The sequence below is a fragment of the Chelonia mydas genome, chromosome 2 (genome assembly GCF_015237465.2).
Source record: "Chelonia mydas isolate rCheMyd1 chromosome 2, rCheMyd1.pri.v2, whole genome shotgun sequence".
In the NCBI taxonomy this organism is placed as follows: Eukaryota; Metazoa; Chordata; order Testudines; family Cheloniidae; genus Chelonia; species Chelonia mydas.
In genome coordinates, this window is record NC_057850.1 from 24,770,401 (window position 1) to 24,790,686 (window position 20,286).

General features: G+C 39.4%; 1 protein-coding gene across 1 annotated transcript in view; it reads left to right on the top strand.

The window, feature by feature from the left end:
* Positions 1-20,286, top strand: part of ENPP2 (ectonucleotide pyrophosphatase/phosphodiesterase 2) — a 66,018-nt gene that overhangs the window by 31,996 nt on the left and 13,736 nt on the right. The window contains 11 exon segments of the mRNA XM_043539147.1: positions 3,203-3,355; positions 7,179-7,287; positions 9,112-9,237; positions 11,369-11,400; positions 12,222-12,349; positions 15,809-15,896; positions 16,042-16,129; positions 18,354-18,429; positions 18,431-18,473; positions 18,475-18,525; positions 18,832-18,880. Of these exon segments, the coding sequence (XP_043395082.1) occupies positions 3,203-3,355; positions 7,179-7,287; positions 9,112-9,237; positions 11,369-11,400; positions 12,222-12,349; positions 15,809-15,896; positions 16,042-16,129; positions 18,354-18,429; positions 18,431-18,473; positions 18,475-18,525; positions 18,832-18,880 (943 nt within the window).

The window sequence follows — 20,286 nt, forward strand, 5'->3', positions numbered from 1 at the left end:
TTCTACAGAACAGAGACACTTTCTCGTATCTTTTCACTGAGGTAAAGTGAAATTTGAAGATGAAATTGCATATGTTCTTCAAATATGAGCTCTAAATAGGCTCTTTGGACAAGCTCTCTTAGGGTCTAATGCTATGAGGTGCTTAGCTCAGTCACTGGGAGTTGAGATTTTCAGTACCTTGTGGGATTAAGATGTTTCCCAGAGGTCAAGTTTCTAGCTAACCCTTACTCTATGCAATGTAGGACGTTAATTGGGTCTTTTTAGAAAATGGGGAAAAAAATAATCTTAGAATTCTTCTGGCTAGCTATCTAAAGTCTAGCCTGGAATTATATGACTAACAAAAAAACCACTCTTAAATCACCCTGCTTTAAATAACTTCACACCAAATTGACTTTCATTGAATGGAGAACAGGCTGTTTAATGAACGAACATATTTCAGTTCCCAAATTTACAAAGACATGATTTTGTAAATGTGGATTTAAAAACAAACGTGCAGCTGTCTAAGACTTGCTAGGGGCATGATTTCAGGAGGGAGGAGCTAGAAAGTATTATGTTTATCTTGATGACCCCCCCCCCCCCCAGTTTCTGGGAGCTATGAACGTCTCATAAATCATCTGGGAAGGAAGCCCTCAGTGGGACCTCTCTAAGGTGCTTCCTTAGTAATGGGAGCTTGACGACATTTTTCTTTGTACAGGACTGGCAGCACTTAGACACTTGGAATGGTTCTGACCAGTTTTTCCTCTGTGGCAGTTGAGCAACACACTGGAGCTTGTAAGCTCTCTTGAAAATTGTGTAGTATATTTAAGAGGGGTTTTTTTTTAAAGTGCAAATCTCCTTATATTAAACTCTTCTTGCCTCATACTCCCTACGTTCAGGAGCAGCTTCGCTGCTGACTTCTCTAGATGGAGAGAGGGAGCGGGGAATTCAACACACCTCTTGCAATGTCGATTGGATGTTTAGCATAATTGACTAACTCACTAGCTATAAAATTATGATTTTTTTTTTTTTAAAAAAGACTTGATCCTGCCTGGTGCTGATCATTTTCAACTCCCAGGGACTTCAGTTGATGCTCAAACCTTGCAGGAAGTGCTCAATGCTCTATACATTGAGGGCACAGTACATTAAAATTTAGGAATAAAAAGGAGGAGGAGTACTCAAAATTTATGGGTGAAATTTTGGTTCCATTGATTGAAGCCAACAGAACCAGGATTTCGCCCAATAAGTTGACTACAATAACTTGCAGTATGTTTTATTTATTAGGTGTTTCAGTGTAACGTTGTTTTTAATGAGACCTTCACAAACAGCTCTTTTGAACTAGGAAGATGGTTATAAAGCTTCACTTTATTTTCAGAATGTATTGATGAGAAATTTTAAAATGTGTGCCTGCCCTTGGTTATTTCCGCAATTCTGTTTTTTCTTTTCCCTTCTGTGCTTCTGCAGTGACACTGATGGGTTGTCCTTCTGGGTCGAGAGGCAGAGCTTTGGCTGGCTAGTTCCCACCTTTTGTTATGTCTAGAAAGGGGGGATGGATTTGTTCATCTCCTTCCTGAGGGGCCCCTTACTCCCCAAAAGAGAAATAACCCTATTCTGAATCTTTTCAAGTGAGGCTAAGGTTTGGCTGGTTAACAAGAACTTGGCTTTTCTTCCTGGCTAACTTTGAACAAAAAAAAATTTATTTAAAAAGTATATAAATATACATACTGCTGTAAGTGCTCTAAATAGATCAAAACCTGTCATGCCTAAACTCTGTTCCTGCTGCTCCTCTAACATGCTGTCTTGAGACAGCTCTTCTAAGTGTTCAAAATATCTAGGTTTCTTGCACTGGCCAGTGTGTGTCTGGCACTGTCAAGCTCTGGCTGAGTTTATTCAGGGACAGTGTAAAATGAGAATCCTTCCTTTCCCTGCTGCTCCTCTCATCAGGACTGCACAAAGCTTGAAACATTTTAAAAAGAAAACTCTGGTGCTGCTTTATTAAAATGCCTTTCTGGAGAGAGACGAATGAGACTGGACTAGAATCTCCTTTCCAGCTGCTTGCCTTGGAAGCAATGAAACAGCATGGCAGATGGTAACACTTTTTTGTTTGTTTTTTTCTTTCCCCTCCATTCATACAGCTCTGTGACTGAACAACAGAGAAACTGGCTAAGTAGACAGAAGTAAATATGATTATAAATCACTGACTTTCCTCAAGCCCATATAGCAGGTTCCATTTTCTCCTACCTGCTGACTTAGCTGTATTATCTCCCTGTAGGTGTCCTCTCACACTGTTCACAGATGGTCCTAAGCGGTGCTGAGAATCCACAACTCCCATGAAAATTAATGGAAGGTGTTGGTGCTTAGCATCTCTCAGGTGCAGAACAGGCCAAAATTGAGAGCTGTGCTTGGCAACCCTGCGTATCTTTAAAGTGGGGCTTTTTGGAAAAAGGAACACTGGGCCCTTCCAGTCCCTTCTTCTGTAGCATTTATACACAAAAATGAATAAACCCATTTCAAGTGACTTATTTTAATAGATAATGTATTGCTCACAAAAGGTGCCATATTGACAGCTCTGGAGACTGATGTATGGATAAATTGAGGACAACTAGTACAGAGCAGTCAGCAACAATGCCATTTTCTCTCTCACTGCCCTTAACAAATTATTAGATTATTCAGAAGGTGCAGTCTCCATGTTGGTTCAACCCTGCACTCTTTTTCCAAGATTGTCAGTGTGGTGGCTTTGTCCTACACAGATGCTTCCAGCAGAAGTGGTAACCGGCAAGTCAAATGTTCCATGTTTCATTAAGATTCCCCACACACAAGAATTTGCAAAAAAAAAAAAATTTACACCACTAAAAATGTGAAGCTGATACTGTTACATATTTTGTGTATTTATTTGTATATTTTGTGAATTGAATTACACTTGAAGAGAAATACTCATAACACTACAGTACGTATTCATAAAAATTGGCCTGATTGACCGTCTCCTGAAATACCAATTTCATTTGCTCTTATGTTAGTTGCTTGAGTAACTGCTATCCCACTTTCAAGTACAATTTAGTGAGTTCCTCTGTAGAGAGACCTCTAAATTGTCCCTTTCTAACTCCTATATTATTGAAGAAGCATTGATCTTCATGCTCCTCAATTTGATGACGCAGGTCACTGTAGTATCTGATGCTAGCTAAGTCAGGATTTCTCTGAGTCCAGACATCTCTCTCCGCCAGTACAGGAGAGTAGTTATGGCTCACCTCTTACTCCGCCTAAGAGACCTAAGAGAAAGATTACTCCTAAGAGGAGACAGGAAAGACGAGTTGCATCTCCAAAGAAAAGAAGAAAAGTACATAGAGTGGATCAGTATTCTGCGGAATCCCGTCGGAACAAAGTAAGTTTGCCTGTGTTCCAAAACTCTGTGACAGAAGTGTCAGTTTGAGGCTCTTATGTAGCTTAATTTTTGCAACTTGGACTCCCTTCCATATTTCAGTTTGGGAATTCCGAGACAGACTTTCTATAACTGTACTGAAAGATCACTGCTGGCAAAGCAGCCAGGATATATTGAGTCTTTTGGGAACTATGTTCTTACTCTGTTCACTGTAGGGAAAGCCTCTTTAGGACCTTTTAAAAATCCATCAAACAAAGGGAGCATGAAACAAATCTCTGGGAAGATCTTATCAGCGACACCAAGCCATAAGACTTTATCATGAGTCTCACAATATTGGGTGTCCTTCTTTAAACCCCATTTCCTGGTATCAAGTGATTATGTGAGAATCTTTCTTCTTTTCTTTTCTTTTCTCTTTTTTTTTTTTTTTTTTTTTTTTTCTTTTCAAATAAAACCAAGTTTCTAGTCTTCATGGCACTGGAGAAAAGTTGAAAATTGACCTGAGTGTAACCTGAAGGGTCAAAAACCAGATGGCGCACACAAAAATATCTCATTGGCTAAAAAATCTTGAGACTTTTGGGGGGAGGTGAGACGGGAGGAAGGGCATGCAAATCATGATTTTTTTGAACCCATGATTTTGGGTCTGGCGATAATGCCTTATGATGGTACTTAAGTCTCTGTCTTCAGAAAGGTCAAAGTTGGAGGTTGCTTCCCCAGGAAAAGATTCAGAGAGAGGAGAAAGATGATCCTTAATAAATGAAATCTCTCCACCTGCCACTAATTGACAACTTGGGAGGGGCTGTGTATCACTTCAGCATCCCTTCCATTCAGGGATTTTAAAGTAATTGTAACCCAGTTCATGGGGCCTAAAAATATCTCCTGTGGGATCCAAGCAATAATCTTGACAGTGTATTTTCAAAGAAGAGCAATAGAAACTCTTCCCAGTAGCTTTCAATTCTTGATTTTAAAAAAAAAAAAAGTTCTGAAATTAATCAGGCATTCTGAGACTCCTCCTGGAACTGGGGGGGGGGGGAAATCAGTCATCAAGTGTAAAACTGCCATTTCGCACAGTACCTTGAGCATTGATAGTCTACTCAAGAGGAAGGCTGATTGTCTGTTTACATGAATGATGTTCCCTTCAACAAACTACACAGGAGTTCCCCTTTCAGAGTAGTTTGCTAATTCAAGGTCCTACTCTTTTTGGCATAAAATATGTTCTAGGTGGGCTAATAGCGGGAGTACATGTATCATCTCCCTTTCTCCGCCCCCCCACCCCCCGGGGGGGCTTCTCTTCTCTGGATGAATATTTCATCCAAAGCTTTTCCATCCATGCAAATCTCCATGGAAACCCAGCTGTGGATTTCTCACTAAACCTTCAAAAATCTCAGATTATTCTAGCACAAATTATCATCCACATCCAGTGCAAATTAACCCTTTAGTGCCAGTATTTGTTTATGCTCATTGACCGCAATGGGATGCACCACAAGACTAGGAGTTAAATCCTTTCCTCTCTCCATACGTCAGCATCAGGTTACAATAGGCTCTAGCATGAGTTTTCCTTCTGAAGAAGAACTATCTAGTAACACTGGTCTGCACTTCTCAGTTTCATACTTGATCCTCTTATAATAATGTCAGTTGTCTCTTTTGGTGGCATCTCAGATATCCACATCTGTCTTGGAAAATAAAGCTTTCCGTACAACTTTACAAAGATCTGAGGTAGTGGAGATCAGCATGTGATCTGAGCAAAGGTACACATGAGGCTTATTATTTCACTGATAACTCCTTGGAGGTTACATCTGGACAAGAACATGGGTCTCAGGGCAGTCCCACATCCACGTAGAGTATCCTCACGTAAACGTATTAATGACATTCAGTATCGACCTTACTCCATTTCAGAAATAAACAGAACTTTTTAAATGAGAACCCAGTGAGAATAATGGGGGTAAAGGAGCTAAATTGAGGTTCCCTGGCTCTGATCATGTGAAATAGTGTGGGGTTTTTTTGTGGGGGGTGTGTGTGTGTGTGTGAGAGAGGGGGAGAAGGGAAGGGTGGTGTGTTTTGCTTTGTTTTATTTTTGTTTAAAACTGAATTAGTTTGTATTCATGGTATCAAAAACATCTTTGCAAACCCCCAGCTGAAATTTGGTGGATATAGAACTTTAGAAAAGTACTGTGATTTGTGGTTCCTTATCACATATGGAAATACTATTGCTCTATTTTAAGAACAGCATAAACCTGTTGCACAAGAAAATCCTCATGTGAAATCCAGGAGGATTTGCAGTTCCCAGCTTTCCTAACTGCAGAGTTACCAGTTAGAGGCTGAAAGAAAAGTCTTAATTTCCTTACGTGATGCATGAGATACAATTAGAGCTGACTGAAAAACGGACTTTCCAATCCATGGAGAAAATCTGAGATTTTTAACAGTGGGCTTTTGTCCCAGTTTGGGACAAAAAGTCAAAATAGTGCAATTTTTCATGGAACGAAAAGTTCTCTAAAATGTTCATTCAGAATGTTTCATCATTTTTGACTGAAACTAAATGTTCATATTTTCCTGAATAGGAGCTTTTAGTTTCTGAATCTTTTCTCTCTGCCTGAGCTGCTACAATGTCTGATGGGAATTGTAGTTCTGGGTTCTTCCTGCTCCCCAGCTGGATTCTATCTCCTGTGATTCACAGCGGTTTCTCCCTGTGGCAGAGTCGCCATCGTGCCTTGTCCGAGTTGTAATTTCCTGTCTTACCTTGATTATTTTCAGAATCTACAACTTCACAAGGTGGGTGGCAGTTCGGGCAGAAGGGGAGCTTCTAAAACATTTAGATTAGGGTCAGGTTGACTTTTTTGTAAGCAGAAATTTCCCTTGGGAAATTGTTGAAATCTACCTTTCCGAGTCAAGATTTTGACAAAATTCTGTTTTCCTACAGGAGAATTGTTTTTTGTTCCAAATGTTTTAACTGATCCAGTTAAATATGCACATATGAGAAATTGAGCATATTGTGACAAACAGAAATGTTGGTCTGTCTCTCTTTTTTTTTTTAATAAACTGTCCTTTATCTAAAATGTATGGAAATTCCAAGTATTTATCTTCTAATAAAAAAAGAGTTGCACTCGCTTCTGTTCATGCTCAGAATTGTAACTTGTCTGCATGTTGTCATAATTTTGCCTTTTTATAAAATAAAAAATAATATATTTATACTATTTTAGCTCTGGGCATCCTTTTTCAAAATCTTGCCAGAATTGTCACTTGATCCTTTAGAGACCTTGGATATTCAGCTGAAGCTGCCTTTTCTTCCTGCTACTTATAATGGAAGGCTGAGGGCAGCCATTCTAGCACCAGATACCTCCTGGAGCACCCTTCGCAATGGCTTGGGATTTTCATATGAACACTGAGATTGAAGCTATGTACCACGACTACGTAGTTGGTGTTCGGAAAAACTGAAAAGCTAAAGTCCATTGGAAGAACAGCATTTAAATGAGTTCGCTCCCCCCGCATCTCCCCCAATCATATGCATTTTTCTAATTTAGTAAATCTTTGCATTTACCATATGTTTAGGGGTTCTGTTGGAGGGGTAGGAATAGGATCAATGATCTCTTGCAGTCATCCAACAACATCCCAATAGAAGACTTTTTTTGTATCTTTCCCTCGAGGAAATCAAATCAAGCTCATAGGAAAGGAGATGACCATTAGGTCAGGGTGATAACTACTCAGCCAAGGATCTGCCTTTTGATCTGGAAAGTTAACCTACAAGAATTTTGCTGAGGAAGCTCCACCTATAGTGAAAGAGAGAGCATTGCAATGGTGATTAACTTCCTTTCTTTCTGCAAACTTTGTATAGATGATAAATCCCCTAAGGGATATTGACAAGACTTTAGGACAATTAATGGATGGACTGAAGCAGCTGAAACTACATCGATGTGTCAATGTTATCTTTGTTGGAGACCATGGTAAAAACTCTTACTTGTCCTTTCTTAGTATGTAAATATGGATAGAAACTGATGATTGAGCAATTTCCAGAGCTTCACTGTGCTTAAAGTTATACACACAACAAATACTTTACTGGATCGGAGCCTAAATGAACATCCTATTTTAAAAATTCTTTTAAAAAGTAAAAATATTTATTCACAGGACACTGACAATGTAAGCCCAACTTTTAATTTGCCTGATGATTACCTTGTGGAGGAATTCCTTCTTATTTTAACTATTTGGTTAACTATTTGCACATTCATTCAGAATTAAGCCTGTTGTTTTTTGGGGTGTTACACACAAGTGTACAATCTCTCCTACCTGCTCCCTAGCAAGTGTGAACAGCTGCAGTCCGTCCCCATGTCTCTCGTTTTTTGTTTTTGTTTTGTTTTGTTTTTATTTATTAAAAGTAGGTTAACTGGAAAGGAAATGGTGTAGAAGCCTCATCCCCTTTTTAATGACTGTAGGAGTAGAATTTTGGAACAGTAAGTTTCCACGGCAATTAGGAGTGCAGCTGGTCACATACAGAGGCACAAAGTTGGGATAGTTATGAGGGACTGGGCCCAGCTTTGAAGAGTTATGGAGGAAGGAGAAATGCCCACAAGAGATATTGGATCGGGGAGAGAATAAGTGGCAAAAATGGGCAGAATGATAAAAAATGGAAAATCATGACTTGAAAGGTCTCTGTCACCTGGAAATTAGGGAGAACTTCACTATAAGAATTCATAGTAAAGATAGAGAAACTCCAGTGAAAATACTATAGGCGAAAGAAGGAAAATTGAGATCAAATTTGGGTATGTTTTTGAGGTAGAACTGTTCTTGGCATAACATTTCAGAGAGGTTACTAAAGGTCTCTAATTAGAGTAATAGTACACTAAATGAGTCATGATTTGCTATGGGATACCGTGCTATTCAGATAAGATTTTTGTGTGTGAGTGAAGTGCCAGATTAACAGGCCTGGACAGTAAAGTTCACTCTGTCCACAAAACAGGTACAGCACTGTGCTACAGGTTTCTCTACCAGTTATGTCTCCTCCCTGATGTGGAGGGGATGACTGCTGGGGTTCTGGGGAGAGTTTATTTTCCAAACATAGTCACTCCCTGTCTAGAGGCTTCTGAGTTTTACTCACTAAGAATTAGATTGAGACCACCAATACACTTCTCATTGGCCCCAAAATAACTCTCAGATGGTAACAACTTTGTTCACTCTACCTACAGTTGGTTTAGAATACACTACCAAGATACAATACCTTTGTGTGTTTATGTCTCCTCTCTTTAAATTGTATTTTAAAAATAACTTTGAAACTAGGAGCTGATCTTAGTGCTTCTGGGAGTTAAAATGGGATGTATAACAAGTGTATGCTCCCTGGATGTAGTGATTGGCATTGCTGCTCTGACACTGGCATTTCTGTTGTGCACATAGGTGCAAGCACCAGCCATAATTCTATCCTTAAACAATATCTAATGTTGGTGATTATCAGTGCTGCCATTGAGAACACATTAGCTAAAAGAGCTTGATGTTGGTGAAAGCTGAAAACAAACAAAGGTGTCCATGTGTCTGACAGTTCCTTGGCAGGTGGAACAGTTCCAGTGACCACTCTTGATGAATTCATGACAGTGTAGTCTTTCCATAAACTTGAGGTTAGGTTACCTGCTAGGAAGAGAGGAATGAGATGGGTATATGAAGAAGGAATATTTGTTTTTGAACCGTTGCTCTGAAGCCAGAGATTGATTCCTCTGTTTTAGGAAATAAGCTTGTTTCAAGATACAGTTCTTTTCTAAAGGAGGCTTATTTCCCTTCCACAGGAATGGAGGACACCACTTGTGAAAGAACTGAATTTTTGAGTAACTATCTGACTAATGTAGAAGATATCGTATTGGTGCCTGGGTCTTTAGGACGCATTCGCCCTCGATCTAATAATAATCTGAAATGTAAGTTGATTTTACAAGTATCGTACTATACTGAGGCCAAGATTCTGCAACTCTAACTCAGGTAGAGTAGCACATATCCAGACAAGTTGTCCCATTATCAATGATAGTGAGAGTTGAAGGAGTTCATCACCTTGCAGAATTGGATGCTAAGTGAGAATGTTGTTTTTAAAAAAAAAATAAAAATTATTGAATATAGCCTATTGACTAGGGCCTATTGACTGGTCAAGTGGTAGTCTTAATTATGAATCCATTCATTTTCCCATTCTTGTGGCCAAAAAACTGTTAGATATTTGGCAGCCATGTACAGCTAAGGCAGAGTGTGGGTAAGGGAAAACCGTGAAGTGTGAATTTGAGCAAATGGGGCTCAGTGATAGTATATGAAAAATCTGCGGTTTTTGCAACATGCTTTTAAGAAGTTGCTTGGAGTTCTAAGTTAGCCCTACATGAGACCATTTGAAACAGTCTGGGGATAATTTGCTTGAAGATGTATCTGGTTGTGCAAAGACCAGATTGAGATATTTCAAGATTACAAAATACAAAAGGACATCAGAGACAATGGGTACGTGTTAAAATCCATACCTAGATTAAAGGTTTAACTATGAACAGATGTATTCTGATGTTTGTCTAAGGGACATGGGTAAAGATCTGTTTTCAAATACCGGTGTTTCACTGATGTGTATCTTAAGTTTTTCAGAGCATAACAATGAATTTATTCATGTCATAGGCTAAAAGTATTTCACTGTTTTATTTTTGAACGTACTATGTTGTGATTTTGGTCTGCTACCATAAAGACTAAATTCTTTCTTTGCAGATTCTACCAAAACTATTAGTAAACTTCCAGTTATTTTTTTTAAAGATCTTCCAATGCCTATTATCTCCTATATGAGTGAATATTTTTGTGTATCTTCCACTGAGAATTTTTTAAAAAGCCTCCATTGTCCTTTTTGTTGATTCCAGTGAATTTTGCTGCAGTTTTCAGTCAGAGTAGGATCAGGCACTACCATATTAAAGTTCTGCAGATAATTAGATGCACCATATTTTACTCTTATGTAAAGAGAAGTGAAATAGCATGGGAAAAATCATTCTTTCAGTTTCCTTGATGTTGAGCAAGTTCTTTTCCTTTGATTGGGGCATGGTGAGAACTTCCAAAGAGAAGTTGTCGTCGCTAATCCCTGGCACAGTGCCTCTGGGTTTTGTTTTGTTTTTTCACCCCCATTTGCATGCATTCATCTCCTCTATGGGTCTCTTTCTATCCTCTTCTCCCCGAATGTTTGTAATTGCTTATAAATGAACAATTCAAACACAAAATAAATAGACACATTCCCGGGATTTGGAACAGAACATTAAATGGCAAATTACCTAGCTACTTTCTCCCTCCTCCACTATTTCATGCCTTAACACTACCTTCATTCTTACATCTTTGAAATATATGTGCCTGTGAATTGTACCTGAGACTGAATGTGACTCCTTTCAAAGCCAATCAATATCATGCCTTAAGCAGCCAAAATAATATGGTTGAGAGACAAGGTACTTCATTTTCTTCCAACTCTGTTTTCTCCTCCGGGGGCTGAGAAATGCTGTTAGCTGGCCCTGTAAGAAGTGAGACTGAGAATTTAATGTGGGTTGTCCGAGTGGTAGTACAGCTTGCATAGAGTAAAGTCCCCCGGCTTGCCCAGAATGTTTTTTCAGTTACTTCATTTAGTCACTTATTCAGCTGTGTGTAATGCTAAAGCAGCCAAAAGAACCACAGCTTTCTTATTATTAATTATTGCTTATAAAGATGCTTATTCTTGCACTTAAATACTCTTACAGAAAGCTTTTTGCAAATTCTCAGATATGACTACCTACTTGTTAGATTAGATAGATGCTTTTCAAGACATTAGTTTAAAATTTTTATTTCTATGAGTATTTAGTTTCAGGTCCAAAGTGTAAAACACTGATTAATGCTGCTATAAAACATTTGGGTAATTAAGGAAAAACACATTAAAGGTGTACTATATTGCACATCATCTAACACATTTTGCTAAGAGAGGATAGCTTTTAAAAGGAGCCTGGACTCCTGAAAAGAATGCTTACCTTGTAACTCCAATAAACAGATGACTGTTTTATGTCTTTGTGTCTCTTTTAACAGATGACCCTAAAGTAATTGTTGCCAACCTCACAGTGAGTATTTAGCACTGGCATGTTATATCTGTCTACAGTATATTGTTCATTTCACATGTTAATTTGGGGCTTTATTCATCATTTTGTGCTCACTCTTTAGTCAGAAAGCCAGCATTAGGCTGAAGATAGAGTGGTAAATAGGGCCCTTCATGGGTAGGGATTAATGTTTGTCATGAGATCCACTGTTTGCTGCTGTAGTAGCTTTTATAACCCTTTTGGGTAGGTACACAGCCAAATCTCCCTGATGGTCTTGAGTCCCTGAATTGAGCCAATTTATTCCTTCCTTCAGAAATGGAAAGTAACCTTTTTATGAGTAAACATTTTAGTAGTACTTGGAAGATGCAGAAAAAATCCATTTGATATCCCTCAACCTTAACCTTGTTTTTATGAAATTCCCATTAAATATATACTGATTTATCAAATGTATAAGCCAAACTGCTTTACATATATTTCTGGAAAGGCTATCTATTCAGTATTCAGGAGTCTTCTGAAATTAAGCTTTGGTCAGATATGAACCCTTTTGCATATCACTGAGGAAAATGTGGTGGAGTTTCGCAAAGTGCTTTGAAGAACACTCTGTAGCGAGAACAAAGATGTCAGATGTGCATAGAACATAATTCAAAACTCATTTGTCCGTAGGGAAGTGTAGTTGTATAAATAGTGCACTGATACAAATATGGTCCTGTAGAGTGTTGTGCAAGATCTGGGATATATGTCTACTATACATAACCTTGAATTCCTGAAATCAAGCAGATCTTATGTTGAAGCCACGCTAGTGGTGATGACTTGAAACAACATAGCTTCTTACAATTGTGTTTCAGTGTAGAAAGCCAGACCAGCACTTTAAACCTTATTTGAAACAACACCTTCCCAAGCGTTTGCACTATGCTTACAACAGAAGAATTGAGGATATTCACTTATTGGTGGACAGAAGATGGCATGTGGCAAGGTAAACTGTGGTCTGTGTGTGTGTGTGTGGTGCGGTGCTTTTTTTTTTTTTTTTGTTTCTTCTGCCTTCTCTAGCTTAGTTACTGGCAGTTTTGAATATTCTTAAGATATTTAGCAATTAGCCAGGCAAAAAATTAATCCTATTTAGAGAGGCAGGCAGTTTATACCATTACTTTGCTTTTAAAGACAATAGAAAAGGAGGAATCTTTTCTAGTGTTAACATCTTTTTGTGTTTAAAATATCTTGTTTTTTCCTTTTGATCTGTTGATAAAATGATATATTAAATCGAGTACAGCCAGTCCTTTATTCATAAAGCTGAGTCAGTGTATTTTTGGTAGAGAACAGGACAGATTTATATTCTTGCCACCTCTTGTGAGGGACTTTAAGAATTGGTAGTTCTCTTTTGACTATGTTGCTGCCAGTCAAACAGTGTGTCATAAGTGTCTTTGCATGCAGTATAATTGCAGCTGTGTCGGTCCCAGGATACCCACCGTGACTGTCTAATAAGTGTCTTTGACACTTGTGCTTATCTTCCTGTATTTATGCAAAGATCTTTCTACTAAAGCAGTGAATGGGAAATCCCAATTGCTTTTTCAGAGTGGATGTAACTCCAGTAGGCAAGGTCACAAGTGTTCTTTCTACAATTTCTGATGATGGTTCTCAAATTTCAAAGAATTAAATTCTGGTTTTAAACCTAGTATCTTAACAGTTTTTATTGATACATATAGAGCTGTTATACCAATAAAATAAAAACCAGCAGGATCTTGTTAAAGGGGAAAAGGCAAAATACCACATTTATTGTGAATACAGAAAGAATCATAGTAAGCAGTTAGTTATAGCTATAACATTCCATTCAATCTCAGTTATTCACACATTCATTCATACACACACACAGAGGTTCTGTAAGGTTGTTTATCATAGTTACCAGCCTTAGAGCTGCTCATGCCAAGCCACTGGCCAGGTGGCCTGGACATGAGGAGGGAGCAGGGCCTCGTCAGATGCTCATCTGATGCTTCTGGAAGTTGGTTTGCAGAATCAGACCCCAAAGTTCTCCCTTTCTAGAGTCCATTTTTATAGGAATTTCTTCCTATGTCAGTCTATGGGAATTGCTTCATCATGCTGTTGCTGAATCAATCAGCAGATGGCACATTCATGACGGCTCCGTGCTGCCAGATGTTATCTTGTTCTTTGGTTCTCCCATCCTTGAGGCTGTTGGGTGGATTCCAGTCTGCCCTCTGGGGGTCCTCTGGTTATTTCCACATGACGCCTTCTTCAGCCGATGGACACTGGATTCTTAGGCTGGCACCTCCCTGATCATTCAGTTATTATCCACACCAAGCATCCATCCACATACATCCTCTATCTCTATTTTAATCACAATTGTTAACAAAGCGAGATGAATACAACAAAAGGGCGGGGAGTCTCTGGGTGCTGTTTCTGTTGTTAGAGTATTGCTTTGAGTCTTTCTCTGTGTGAGTAGTTGTTGCTACAAAGAATTGCTTTGAGAACAGACTCTGTCTTAGAATGTACTAACACAATTAGCAGCTTGCAAGTTTCACACGAAGAGGGAGAGAAATAGTACTAAAAACCAAGAGACCTCTTAATTAGTAATACCCTGGAATTTAAACTATGGGGAATCAAACTCATTTGTGATTTTAATGCAGAACTTCTTTAATATGATCCAACATAATTAGACAGGAAGTAGTTTTCCTGTTCTGTAAAACTTCGAGTATAGAATTTTTCTTATTCCACATTAGGATGAACCCATGACCTCCTTTCCAGGTTTTTTTATGATTCAGACTAGGGACTTGAACCAGGGTCTTCCACGTCCCAGTTGAGTGCCATAACCACTAGGCTCTTGGCTATTCTGTGGTCAATGTGTCTCTCTGATTTTGACCTGTGAAACCTTTCCCAACAAAAGTTTTGACAAACAACTAGTATATTCGCACAAAAATTTTTGGTTTATACCAATCATCATTTTCTGACATTCCTTCCCCCGACCCCCCCCAAATAGTTGCAAGATTCCGAAACAGCTCTAGATATAGGATGGGGAGGAGAGGTAAAAGGAATATTTTACTCAAGATTTTTTCCCCTTCTATCTCAGTTCAAACTTCCTTTTGGCAGCATTATTTGCTACTGCTCTTAAGAGCTACCTTTTTAATGAGTGCATCGCTCTCTTCTGTTAGTGTAACTGTAATTCATGTTATAGTCATAGCCAGAAAAAGACACTTTCTGTAATAGTTACAGGTCTGATTACGTCACTTCCAGTTTTGAGGACAAAAGCCAAATCTCTGAGAGAATATCCTCTAACGGGTGTACAAACTGACTTTTAGGATGGCAGCCCACTGGACTGCTAGGCAGCCCCTGTGATAATGCTGATAAATCTTAGTGTGTAACAAAGCTAGTCATTATATTTCTGATTACCACTTATTTTCTTTGTGTGTTTCTCTTCCTTCTGAGTTTCTCCCATTTTCTCTCCAGGTCTGTTTCTCCTTTACTCTTTCTTCTTGTGGTAGGCAAGAAGGTGAAAAGGACTCAATAGCATTGTAATTTATTACAAAGGTGCTTTCTGACTTTCTAAGAAGCATCTGTTGGAATGCTACTGATTTAGGGCAACATGATCCTAAACAGCTTCAATCTATGGGAGTCCCCAGTGGGGATGGGATTCTATCTGGGAATGGCAAGTTATCCAAGGCTAACAATAGATGGTGCTAGTTATTCCATATGCATTGGTGTCTTTTCAAGTACATCTCAGGCAGGTGATGTCTCAAGTTTTTTCATTCTCTTAAATAATGGCATAGCATTGTTGTATTGCGCCATCCGTTTAAGCAGAAATGCTTATAGTTGTCAATGGGGATTTCTGATAAGAACTGATGTCACAATACATCTATTAAAATACTGAGCAAAATTCAGTTTTAAGACTTCGAGAGTAATGGGAGGACCCATGTGCTTGTCCAAATCCATCGCTTCCTTGGTAGAATATAAGTAATGTTGATGGAGCATCACTGGGAAAGAGAAAAATGAACTCCCATTTAACATTTTAATACATTTCAAAATTATAACCCCTTTTGTCCTCTTTGGAGAACTGCCTACCTAACTTCCCCCTAGAGTTTCATTTGGGTATGGTATTCACTTCTTGTCCCAAGTAGTGTGTACTGCTGGTGCATCAGAGTGGCGCATTCACTCCAGTGTAGGGGTGATTGTAGGTTGTGAACTGCTCTAGGATCGTTTAGGGCAAAGTTTCTGTATAATTGAGAGACGACGTCACTGTTTGTGTTTTTAAGACTGGAATTTTCAAAGGAACCTGTAGAAGTTAGGTGCCCAAATCCCCATGACATTCAAAGGGAGTTAAGCTCTACCTCCCTTCAACTCCTTTTGAAAATCGCAGCCTAAATTTTAATCTTCTGAAACTACATTGTCAGGTCAGCAATAATTCTTATGATTTTACATTTCAATGTAGGAAATCCATGGATGTTTATAAGAAACTATCAGGAAAATGCTTCTTCCATGGCGATCACGGATATGACAACAAGATCAATAGTATGCAGGTATAAGCAGCAAACTAATCCTTTTTGGGAGGGTAATTGAGTGTGTGTGTGTGTGTGTTGGAGGGAGAAACTTGAAGTCTTGGAAAAAAATTTTTAAGAGTTAAAGCAAACTTATTCTTTTACCATGTTTCTCTCTTCTTTGAAGACTGTCTTTGTAGGCTATGGTCCCTCATTCAAGCACAAGACCAAAGTACCTCCATTTGAAAATATTGAACTTTACAACATTATGTGTGGTAAGCTACTCCATTTCTAAACTACTTTTGCCAACAAAGTTTTCAGAGCTTGGTGTAGGCACAGTTTATGTTTGTGTTCTGGACCATTACCTTCTCCCCTAGCACTGCACTGTCACTTGCCCTTTGGATGGAAGGACAGACTGCACAGAGGCCTGTCTCTGTTCTTCTCCAACAGTTGGTCAGTAAAGTGCATTGACGTGTATTTCTGCTGGCAGCTCCTCGGATATCAAATATAGAGGGCTACAATCTAGTCTGTCCATTCTCCATTAGCCCTGGGAGCGAGACTTGTGTCCAGAGAGAGCTTCTGCCCCCGCATCTCATGCGTGGCAGCTCAGGCATTATTTTGCCACTACTGTGCCTTTTGTTGGTGATATTTGTTTTCAGAACTCTTACTGCAGCAATGAAGTAGAGAAGCTAGATATGGCCATGCATGAATATAATTTTTATGATCCTGTCTTTAATGTACATTTCCTTTTACAATAAAACTTTCCAAAAAAAGTGCACATATTCATTTATAAACATGAAACACACCTGTGTTAATATATAATTATTCCCATTTATAGATGGGGAGGCTAATGTGTCTCCCTTAAGTAATTGGTCTTGAGGTCTCAGAAGTCAATAGCAGAGGTGGAAATGACCCAAGATCATTTTTTACTTTGTCTTCTGCTTTAACCAGTAGACCATGCTTCCTTTCAGATCTGAACCAGTCTAGAGATCACACTGGAACAGAACTACCATCATTAACACAATGTGCCTTTGTGCAAATCACAATAACGTTGTCTGTTCACTCTTCTCCAAATGTGTGCAATATTGAACTTTCCTGTCTGTCAGTGGTGTTATGTGGCTTGTTTAATGTTTGTACAGTACCAGGAAATTCTGGATGAAAGATTTAAAAAAAAAAAAAAGTTTTCCTGGGGTTGTTAAATGCTGTATATCAGTTTGACTTTTAGTATTGTGGCAAATTGCCGGCACTCCTATGATGAGTCCCGCACTTTCTCTTCTTGGGTGAGGGAGTTCAGGGCGCCGTTTCTCACCCCTGAATTGGAGTATTAACTGTCCCACTAGTATCCCAGAGAAGGGGAGTGGAGAGGGAGGGACATGGCCCGCCCTCTACTCCGGGTCCCAGTCCAGCAGCCCTCAGGATAGCGGCAAACCACTTGAATTAGCAATTCCTTCCCCTGGGCTACTTCCCTCTCCGGCCCTTCAGCTTGTGGGGCTTCCTGCCCTCCCTCTCTGCTTGGGCCAGATTTCTCCCAACCCCTTGTCTGTGGAGTCCCTCTGCTCTGCACAAGCTTGTTTCCCTTTACCTAGGGTCTTGGTCTTCTGGCCTGCCACAGCACTTCTCCAAATCTCCTCTGCTTCCCTCCACACTGCTCTCTGCTCCAACACCAAACCACTCTCCTTCAACTGTCTGATTGAGGCAGGGGGGTTTTATCAGGTGCGCTAATTGGCTTCAGGTGCTCTAATGAATCTATAGCAACCTCTCTTCCCTCTACACGGTATAAGGCTCTCATCATCCTGGGGCTTGCATATCTCCCCTCGATCACCCTCCTGCTGCCCTCTGGCCATGCTGCATCACAGTATTTTAAGACTGATAGCACCATCAGGTTTTAACCAAGCATGCTGCAGGTTTGCCCTCTGAGGCACTGATCCTGATTGGAGCCTCTAGGGGTACATCTACTCTGCAACCCGCAATACCGCATGGCAGCACGTCTCAGAGCTCGGATCCGCTTGCAGGGCTGGCACTATGGGGCTAAATATAGCAATGTAGCTTTTCCTGCTTGGGCTCTGACCCCTCCCACCTCCCCAGGTGAGTGTTCTTAGCTCCTTAGTGTGGGCCCCGCAAGCCTGAGTCCACTGACCTGGGCTCCGAGACTCGCTGCTGCAGGTGTTTTCCCTGCCCCCCATGTAAACGTGCCCTAGGAGTTACGGTGGTGGTAATGTTGTGGTGTAGTAGTAGTTTCTCCACCTAGCTACAAGACTAAACCTTATTGTTCCTATCATGGGAATTTTCAACACTAATAGCAAAGCAGGCTTCTCTGATGTGGACCAAGGCTTAGTATTGTTCTTTGGTTAAGTTAAAAGTAACTCTCTCTACTTCTTGGGTGTAAAGTAGTTGGTGTCTTGTTTCTAGCCATGTAGGAAATGGGCATGTGTACTGATGTATACACTGTAGTACCTTTACAGTTTTAGAACCCTGCTTCTGTGTTTGATGTCTTGTCAGATCTGCTTGGATTAAGGCCTGCTCCTAACAATGGAACCCATGGAAGTTTAAATCACTGCTGAGGAACAATGCATATAACCGACCATGCCAGATGAAGTTGCAAGGCCACTCTATCCTGTAGCTGCATTTTCTGCATCTGAATTTTGATTTGGGCTGTACATGTGATGACAAGGTAGACTCATGGATTTATTCATGCTGGTGTCGTTAAGGATAATTGTCTTATACTGCAGGTTAGGGATATATTGCATGTTGTCACTTTAAGAGAAGGCTCTAATGTTTAAGTATCCCTTTGATCCTTCTTGCCGTTAAGGATCTTTCATGCCCTTTGGAATATTTAGTGTAATGTGTCCTTCACAATCAGGGTGTTAGAGTGCTAGTATTACTTTGCTAAATAAATAATGAACATGAGATGTCAGAGAATGCTCTTATGGTTCAGCTGCTAATCTTTTTTTCATTTAAAAAATTTTTTTTTATAAAGAACAAGTTGGATGAACTCAATAAGCGATTTCATGTCAAAGGAACAGAAGGTAAGGACATGGTGGTTAATAAAACATTTATTTTTCTTCATTTTCAGTGACTGTTTACTAAATTTAAAACCAACATTCAAACTAAATATATGAATGTTTTTCTTTATATTTGTATTGGTGCTTTAATGGAAAAATAATATTTTGGTTTAATTACACTACATTGGACAGTAAACCAACTTTTCTTACAACTCTACCAAATAGCACATGAGTTTACCTAAGATGTAAGCCTGTGGGCTAGATTCACTCTTGATGGTGCAGGGGCAAGGTGGGTGGCTTGCCATCTGATTTTCCCTTAGCATTTCCACCAGGACAAGGCAGCTTTACCTTCTGCTAAAAGCTCTGTATGAGCCAAGCAACAGCGGCTGCCATTGGGATGTACTAAACCAATGCATCCTTGGTCACATCCACCCTTTGGACTGTTCTGTTCCTCTGGGAAGGAGGCTGTGGCTACTCTTTGCCATTGCAACCTCCCTCTGTACCCAGTTTGCTAACATAAACCCTGACCTTACTTAATATTACTTATATAAGGATCCCATGGGCCTATTTGCATGTTTAAACTTAAGCATGTGCTTTGCTGGATCAAGGCCACAGGGCTTTATTTTGTTACGCTTACAAATGTTTAAGTGGGGATTCTTGAGGAGTAAGATACTAGTCAGTGTGAAGGAGGGTGAGAGAATCTGGCCCTATGTAACTAATGGGAATTTATAAAATACAGTAAACTCGTGCACTTTAGTGTCTGTGTAGATTTTAGAAGCATAGTCTGGCAGTTACTAAATCAGACCTAAAGTCCGTTAGTCCAGCATTCTGTTTCTGATAGTGGTCAGAAGAAGATGCAAGAAACTCCATGTTAGACAGATGTAGGATAATGGCATCCTAATCCTTAATATAGATTGGCTCAATTTTGAAGCCTATTGTTTTGTATTCCTTACCAAAACTTGTTTTAACATTAACCTATAATAGCTCTGAATATTCTTATCAATATAAATGTCCAATTTCCTTTTAGAATCTTGCTAAATTCCGTTAGCCGTGTGTGTGTTAGCTTGAGCTGGACCAAACTTTGTAAATTTTCCCTGCTACTTTAGCAAATCTTGTAGTTTTTTGGAATTGGATCCTGAGCTACTTCTAGTCAGGCATTTATGGTGATTTTTTGGGGGGGTGGTGTGTGTGTGTAGCTTTCATAGATCTTTCCGTTTCCTTAATTCTAGTAATACAAACGGGTAAAATTATTCCTTGCTTCTGCAAGTTTAATTGCTTTTCTACAGGTTATCATCATAAAGCACCTGATGAAATTTTGGTCTGGCATTTTTAACTACCTATAATTCTGCTGTTATACCTACCACTAAACCAATGTCCACATCAAAAACAGAATTAAATTTTTCTTTTCACTATGGAATCTAACAGTAGAG